Raw genomic sequence first — 7,881 nt, 5'->3', positions numbered from 1 at the left:
AGGTGTTCACCCAAAGAGAAACTTGTTTATTTAAAAAAAATGCTAAAGCTGAAGCTCCCAAAACTTCCCCCTTTTTCTTCTCTTTCGCCCCTTCTTCTTAATTATTTCCTCAGCTCTAGGATTAGCAACTTAAATAATGATCGGCAGGAAAGACCTCACCCCTTTTACATACTTTAATTGCTGCCAGAACTTAGTCATCTTATTGATTGGTTCTTACATTCTCACCCCATATCCTTCCTTTTAGCGTACACTTCCTGCCTGTAGTTGCAGCACCCTTTGCTCTAGTCACAAATTAACAATAAAATATCAAGTAAAATAATAACACATATCATGTAGATTCAATAAACTATGATTGTGTAACCTTGTCTAATTTCCAATGCATATAGACCAGATATATAGTAGGTTTCAATTTAAACAAAAGACAGAATGAGCATTTCTTCTCTTATACATCTTAAATGCATCACACAAATGAATTCACACCCAAAATGCAGAAAAGACATCAAACACCGGTTGTCACTATTTTTTTTACAAAGGAAAACCTTACTTCTGTTCTTTTAATCTCAAAATGAGGTTACCTTCATTTTCACAATGGCTACTGATGTATAGGCAAATAGTGCCTTCTTTCCTGATTAAAATTATTATCTTGATGTCATCAGGGAATGCATACATGAGACGACCTTACAGAAGACTTAAAGTTTACTAAACATTTATACTTAAATTATGTAACGTTTATCACATCTTTTTTCACACCTCCCCTCATGTGTGATATACAAATGTGTCATCAGGGACACTTTCCCTTTTGGTTTAATTTACAGAAAAGAGTGGACCTTAGCTTCCTCTTTACTGGAAACTAGCATTATTTTGAGACATGTCTAACCATACACAGACAAAGGTCTCTTAAGGCAACGATAAGGGCAGGCACAAGAGATGTAGAGATATAGGAATTATTAAAGAAATAAAGACAGTATCTCAAATTAAACATCTTTCTTACTTAAAAGGTTGTACTTTTGTAAAGTGAGCAGTTAACAATTATCAAAGTCCAATCATTTTACTATGGCTCGTATAGAGGGTATGCGCGTGACGTCACAGTACGCAGTTACGCTTACTGAGTGGCAGAAAGACGAGCAGCAGTGTTAGCTTGAATCAGCTAAAACACAAACAACACATCTAAAATGGGAAAGAGCTGGACAACTGGTTCTTTGGTAAGCAGAAAGGATCACTGTCAAGTCCGACTGCCTTTAATTTGAGCAAATAATCAGTTGTTCTACTCATGGTTTGCTAAACGCCACCATGGTAACAGATGTTTTGCCACTCAGTCCAGCGTGCTCCTGAAGGGAAGTGACATCAATGCATACCCTGTATGTGTGTCAGGCAGTTAAACTGTTTCTATGAAGACCCCCCAATAACCAGAACCAGAGGCTGCCAGTGTCCTTTTCTTTTTCACATTTATCTCATTCTCACAACACAACAAACTGTGATATACTGTGTTTTCTGGACCTTTCTATGAAAACTGGCATTAACTTTTTCAGCAATTTGACATACATTAACTCGTCTGTTGGATCGGACCGAACAGCCTTCTCTCCCCACTTGTATCAATGAGCCTTGGCTGCTTGACGCTGTCACCGTTTCTCCTGAACTTGTACTACTTTTGATAGGTGTTATTAGGTTATTTATTTACACACAGTTACATACTTTGATTTTCCAAACATTCATTTTATTTGTCTATCCAGGTTGGATACAGAGTATTCATTCTTTGTTTATCAAAGTAAAATAACAATAAGATACATTGACATTTCTAACTAAAATATAAGGATGTAATGAAGCCGCACATGCTTTAGTACATACTATATGAATTACACAATACTGAAAGTTACTAATATTTACAGACAGAAACATATCCAAATTGGGCTTTGTTATCTTTTAACTCATATAAGTTAGTTAGCTAACTTAACATTAATGCTAAGGTGCTGTAACACGTGTTAACTTAGCTTGCCATAATCGGATATTGTCTGAATTAAACTTGCAACCAAAGCAACATTATCTATGACCGGTAACGCCTTCTCATTTGCATACATGACATTTATGACAAGATACATTGACATTTCTAACTAAAATATAAGGATGTAATGAAGCCACACATGCTTTAGTACATACTATATGAATTACACAATACTGAAAGTTACTAAAATTTACAGACAGAAACATATCCAAATTGGGCTTTGTTATCTTTTAACTCATATAAGTTAGTTAGCTAACTTAACATTAATGCTAAGGTGCTGTAACACGAGCTAACTTAGCTTGCCATAATCGGATATTGTCTGAATTAAAATTGCAACCAAAGCAACATTATCTATGACCGGTAACGCCTCCTCATTTGCATACATGACATTTATGACAAGATACATTGACATTTCTAACTAAATTATAAGGATGTAATGAAGCAGCACATGCTTTAGTACATACTATATGAATTACACAATACTGAAAGTTACTAAAAATTATCAAGAAGATTATTGTTTGAATCTCAGTTTATTCATGTCTTAATCATGCAAGGTTTGCCTCAGTAGTTTGTAGGTCTACAGGCTGTTGAGGAAGTCTTCTCCATAGCTAATCATCTGTCTCAGTGCACTCAGTATGAACGAATTAATGTCATCATTTGTGACAATTTCTTGATCGTAGTTCTTCACAAGAAAGATGCAGTTCACTGGAATTCCCAGCTGCATTTGAATTTGTCAACCTAAGTTTAAAAGTAAGAGCATTCAGATAAAGATCAGTAATTGTGAAGTGGTCACCAAAGAATATTTTATATATTGAAAACTGAACTTACAAATAAATAAAAATTACAAATCTAAAAAACACTAGACTAATAGAATCATACCTGTTCCTTCAGGTACTTGCTCTTATAGACATTATTTATATTTTTTTTAACCTCTGGGCAGGCTTCATCAACTTTGGTGAGAATAGCCAGTTGGGGAATCCCTGTCAAGATGGAAACCTGATCAGTTTTTTAAGCATTTTCTTTGCTGGTATTTAAATTCATAAAACCCAATATGGCACTATTAGTCCGCACAGAGTAATAACTATTGTGTTGTCAGCTCTTACCCATTTCACTGGCTGCTAGTCTGACTTCTCTCATCTTCTTCAAAACTTCATCACTTAATATAGATAATGAGCTGGCAGGAATGACACAAACCAGAACGTGAACTCTGTCATCCAGAGTGGGAGATGAGTTGTAACCTTGATCACCCTGATTCAATTTATGTTTAGGAATGAACTAGAAAACAGTAATACAGTCAATGTTATTTTCTAAACAATTTCAGTGAAAACATGTTTAATGCAAAGTAATAAAAATATGTTTTAAAGTTACCCTGCAGAGTTTTTATTGCGCATTTTCCCTGTTTACGGGACCCCATTGTGATTGTCTCGTGCATACAAGAATGCACATGCATGCTCATGTAACAAGATACACATTTGTGCCAGTGGTTTCACACTATTTCACAGATATACAGGTGGTGGTAATGCACTAGAAACGCAGCAATGCATGTCAGGAAAGAAGAAGACTGCTTGCTGCAGCAGCACTGGTGTAAACAATGCAGGATTCAAACTTTTATGAGAAATTGACATTGTTTTATGAGGAAGGAATGAATTCATCACATTATTTAACAAAATGGGTGTAGCTGAGTACCAGTTTGTTTGCAAGAAAACTCCACACGGCCCCTTTAAAAACTATCAGAGTTGCAAAGATTGCACCTTGTAACCTTCTGTCACATGTCCGCTCAAGGCCAGTTTGACGTCTTCCACTTCCACTCCCCCCTTGGTGTCTTTCTCTTTTGCTTTCTCTGTGTCGTCTTTCTCAAAGCCCATGATGTCATTGAAAATGAATGAGTAAATATTCTCTGGATCTTTGTGGATTTTGTAAGTTGTGTACTATAAAGCAGAATGTGTAATTATTAGCATAAATTTAGCAAATCCATGATAAATACGCAATTGTTACACCAGCAATCATAGATGCTATTGTACTCACACCAGAATCAACAGTTATTCATACTTTTTTGGTAAAGCTGTTCCCAGAGATTGCATCTGTCAAAGCCCGACCAGTAACTCTGCCTCGTAAAACACTTTCAACAGAGTTGATGAAACTGGACTTGCCAGCACCAACTGGTCCATGAAGCAGAATTCTGAGATGTTCGACTTCTTTGTTTCGAGGTTGGTAAGATTTCACAAAATCGAGATTTTCCTGCTTGTTTCTGTTTATTGAAGAAAAAACATTAAACACAAAATACTGTTTGAATTTGATTGTTGTATGCACAATAAGTACATTGTTATTGATGCTCTGTCGCCACACACACCAACCAGCTAACACAACAACAAAACATTTGAGTTATGTGTTAAGAAGCACAGACCAAGGGCTCAACCACACTGACTTTATGTTTACTCATACTCACTGCGGCATGGTCCTCCATGGCTTACTAAAAAGTGCTGTGGATTACAAATGTGGTCATACAGTGAGACAAAGCTGTATTTCAACATTATGCATTATTTCTGTGAATGTTAGTATTGTTAAAATGTTAATGACTTTTGAGATATTTAGGACATTTTACAAGAAGGTGAAAGTTTGACAGGTCAAGACATACCTCCTCCCATAGCTGTGAAGTAAGAAATTGCATGTAAATATGCATGAATTTACAGTGGTGGAATTATTAGTAAGATCATTTGCTTAGTAAATGTACCAATACAATGATGCAAAATATCCCATAAGAAGTACAAGTTCTGCAATCATCAAAATAATCTCAAAGATCAGCAAAAACCACATAAAGCATTTTATTTATTCAGTTTAAAGTGGCAAAGACAGTGCATATTATTAGATATTTCTGTGAATGTGACTGCAGTCAAAAGTGAAAGTATTTGTTATGAAAAAAAGGGCACATCACTGATATTTATTTATATGACATAAGATTAAAATAAACTTTTTAGCATTGTTGATGTTGGAGCTAGCTAATTTTTTGTGTAAAATCTTAATTTTAAAGTTAAAGTATCTATAGCTGTCAGATAAATGTAGTGGACTAAAAAGTATGGTATTTATCTCTGAGACTTGGTGACTTTCCACCACATATTTTGCCTACTCTAATATCAAATGTCAACAGAATTGGAATATCTTATCTAATTGTCAATCTTTAACCTGTCCTTAAAAGTTTATGTTGAACAACTATTGCAAAATATAATAAGATCATTTCCCATGATCAAATTAATGAAGTATATTGCAAATATACTGTATTATTACATTGTAAGCTTGCAATGACAACATAATACCTTTGCATATTTTAATATCAGTTGTACAACTGATGATGCAACAGTGAAATTGTATCTTCTTTATGTATTTTTCCAAGACCAAAATTAAGACAAAACAGATTTTGCATCTTTTTCAGTGGAATCGAGGAGTATACTGTTTTGAATGTACAGACTGGTATAATATACATAATCACTGACATACATCTGCAAATGTGTTGATGATGTGATGATCACTAAGATAATAAAATCAATCCCCAACCCGAAAGTCTAGATGAGTGGAGAAAAGTGACAGCTCTGTCCAGGACACTAGCACAGACTGGAAGAAGACCTCAGCACTGACAAAACCAAAGATATGTGGCAGGCGGTCAAAAACATCTGCATCAGCAGTGTGTGAGGCCACATTGCCAGATGAGCTTAACACCTTTTATGCTCGCTTTGATCTCCTCAACAAAGAGTCAGCTGTAAAGTCTACTCCACCTCCAGAGGACTGGCCATTGTCAGTATCCTTAGCAGAAAAAACTGCAGAACCTGTACCATAAACTCAACCTGCCAGAAAGCTCTCAACCTCTCAGATTTGAAACCACTGGACTGCCTAGCATGCTCAGACCCAGGACTTTAATTTCCCACCTTTGCCCCACTCACTTTCATTCTGTTCATAGTTCAAATACATCTCTTAAAACTATCCTGCTGCATCTGCTTTGGGTTCAAGCCAGAAACCTGACATAGTCTGGCTGAGTGTTGCACAGAGAACTACTACTCAGCGTCAGCAAAACACAGGAGCTGATTTTAGGAAAAAGATAAAAACACACACTCCTGTCCACATTAGTGGAACTAAGATGGCGTAGATGAACATTTTTAGGTTCCTGGAATTCAGCATCACAGAGAAGTTGACATCTCACATCTCCATGCTGGTGAAGAAAGCTCAGAAATAGTTGTATTTCTTAAGAAAACTTTAGGCAAATTTCCTGTGCCAAATTCTTGTCAACTTTTACTGAGGTATAAAATATCAGTAGAAAGCTGACTGGAAACATCACCGACTGGCATGTGAAGACTCAACTGTATAAAAACAGTTTCTTGGAAGAAATAAGGTTTAATTTCTTTTAATTTTATGGTGTTAGCTCCACAGAACATTTAGGCTACATCTTTCAGAGTAGAATAATAACAAAAGCACATGAGAATTTACATTCTTTAGAGGATTTACTTTTTAACTGAAATTATTTGGTTTTATTCATTGAACACACTAGTCATTACACCATATAAACAAACAGCATTTTGGCATCACAATAGCATTTTCATTTCTAAGGACAGACATAATAGAAAATTCTTACCTTTGTTTATGTGGCTCTGGACAGAGTGATTGTGTAATGTTGAGAGGGACAACTGTTTTTATTGGTTCTCCTCCTGCTTTCACTTTCTTTTATCAGTTTTAAGTTTCAGTTTCAAGTTATAGCCAATCACGTGACTTAAAAGAACTCTGGGGAGATGGGGAGTGGACCGCACACACAGTAAACACACAGTAAATTGGCACAACGGCATCCTGACTCTGGCTAAATGTATCCCTCCACTGCATATGCACTATCCACAACCTGGATGTGTACAACCTCAGTGGGGTCGTTGGCCAGGGTGCACATTTTAGACAGAGAAGATGGATGGTTTGAAAGAGGTGTCAAGGAAGCCATCTACACCAGGGTTGAGAAGCCGTCATTGAACAGGGGAGGGGGTCTACGCCACCACTTATCCCCCACTTACAATGCTGTCCTTTCATCACTTCCCAGGAAAATCAACAAACGTAACCTATTGGCCTCAGGTGAAGATACCAACGATGGTCGTTCAGTCTTGGCCACAGGTAGTCTTAACGACTGTAACGACTGTCGTCACAGCAACAAGGAACACTAACGAACCAGCGGTATCGATGACCCGGGCCAACGACCCCACTGAGGTGAAATAGCTGAGTTTCCCTGCCAGTCAGTCAGAACTGAAGAAGTCCTTTGGATGAGGGAGGAAACGTCTTCCAGTATCTTCAACCAAGTCCAGTTGCCCTTGATTTTAACCTTCGTTGGAAAATGTGTTGCAAAGCACTGACTTTTGGACAATTGGGGCTTCCATGGCCTGTGACCTGGATCTGCCCTCACCTACCAAGTAACAAGAACACAGTTGCTTGGCAGCATAGGTGTCATTTACATTGGGGATGCTGGGGACATGTCCCCACCACAGTTTGAAATGGCTGATTTTGTCCCCATCACTTTTTGAATGAATTTGTTAAAGATGTTCTGAAAAATAGCTTGTGACAAGAAACTAACAAATAAAAATGCTTTATTTGCACAATAAGAAAACATGCAATGAAATTTAAATATAGAAGAAACAAATGTGCATTATCCAAAAAAGTAACTTAAGGTAAACAAAAAAAAAAAACAAGCAGCTGATTACTGCATTATATTCTGTTATATTTTTATATTTATGAATTGTCTTCTTCCAGCTAAATTTTTTGTTGCTCTTTATATATATAAAGACATTTCCACCATATATTGGAGCAGAACATTTCTCCAGAATGCAGAAAATTAAGTGTTTAATGCTCAAAATATTCTGGGGGAG

The 7,881-nt window shown here is 36.6% G+C and overlaps 1 protein-coding gene across 3 annotated transcripts; it reads right to left on the bottom strand.

Annotated features, from left to right (window-relative positions):
• Positions 1–1,692: 1,692 nt before the first annotated feature.
• LOC119888174 (interferon-induced protein 44-like) lies at positions 1,693–6,688 on the bottom strand. 3 transcript variants are annotated; one of them, XM_038698655.1, is made up of 8 exons: positions 6,618–6,688; positions 4,635–4,646; positions 4,446–4,479; positions 4,049–4,247; positions 3,751–3,927; positions 3,103–3,274; positions 2,879–2,979; positions 1,693–2,737 (listed from the first exon to the last, which is right to left on the bottom strand). In XM_038698655.1, the coding sequence occupies exons 2-8, from the start codon at positions 4,642–4,644 to the stop codon at positions 2,702–2,704; spliced, it is 729 nt and encodes a 242-aa protein (XP_038554583.1). In that variant the 5' UTR covers positions 4,645–4,646; positions 6,618–6,688; the 3' UTR covers positions 1,693–2,701. The 3 variants fall into 3 exon arrangements, with proteins under 3 accessions (XP_038554583.1, XP_038554590.1, XP_038554598.1); XM_038698662.1 differs by lacking the exon at positions 6,618–6,688 and having other exon boundaries at positions 4,635–6,608; XM_038698670.1 differs by lacking the exon at positions 1,693–2,737 and having other exon boundaries at positions 2,765–2,979.
• Between the last annotated feature and the right edge of the window lie 1,193 nt (positions 6,689–7,881).

The sequence above is a fragment of the Micropterus salmoides genome, unplaced genomic scaffold (assembly GCF_014851395.1).
Source record: "Micropterus salmoides isolate LMB-PRFRI ecotype aquatic unplaced genomic scaffold, ASM1485139v1 Ms_hic_scaffold_10, whole genome shotgun sequence".
NCBI lineage: Eukaryota > Metazoa > Chordata > Actinopteri > Centrarchiformes > Centrarchidae > Micropterus > Micropterus salmoides.
Note: the sequence above shows the minus strand (reverse complement) of the source record. Positions and strands in the feature narration are given on the sequence as shown.

What these genes read in the sequence shown, in the direction of transcription:
- LOC119888174 (XM_038698655.1), bottom strand. An exon ending in ACTAGCAGCCAGTGAAATGG is followed by an intron (nt 2,980 to 3,102) that starts GTAAGAGCTGAC and finishes CCATCTTGACAG; the next exon opens with GGATTCCCCAACTGGCTATT. An exon ending in GCAAGTACCTGAAGGAACAG is followed by an intron (nt 2,738 to 2,878) that starts GTATGATTCTAT and finishes TTTTAAACTTAG; the next exon opens with GTTGACAAATTCAAATGCAG.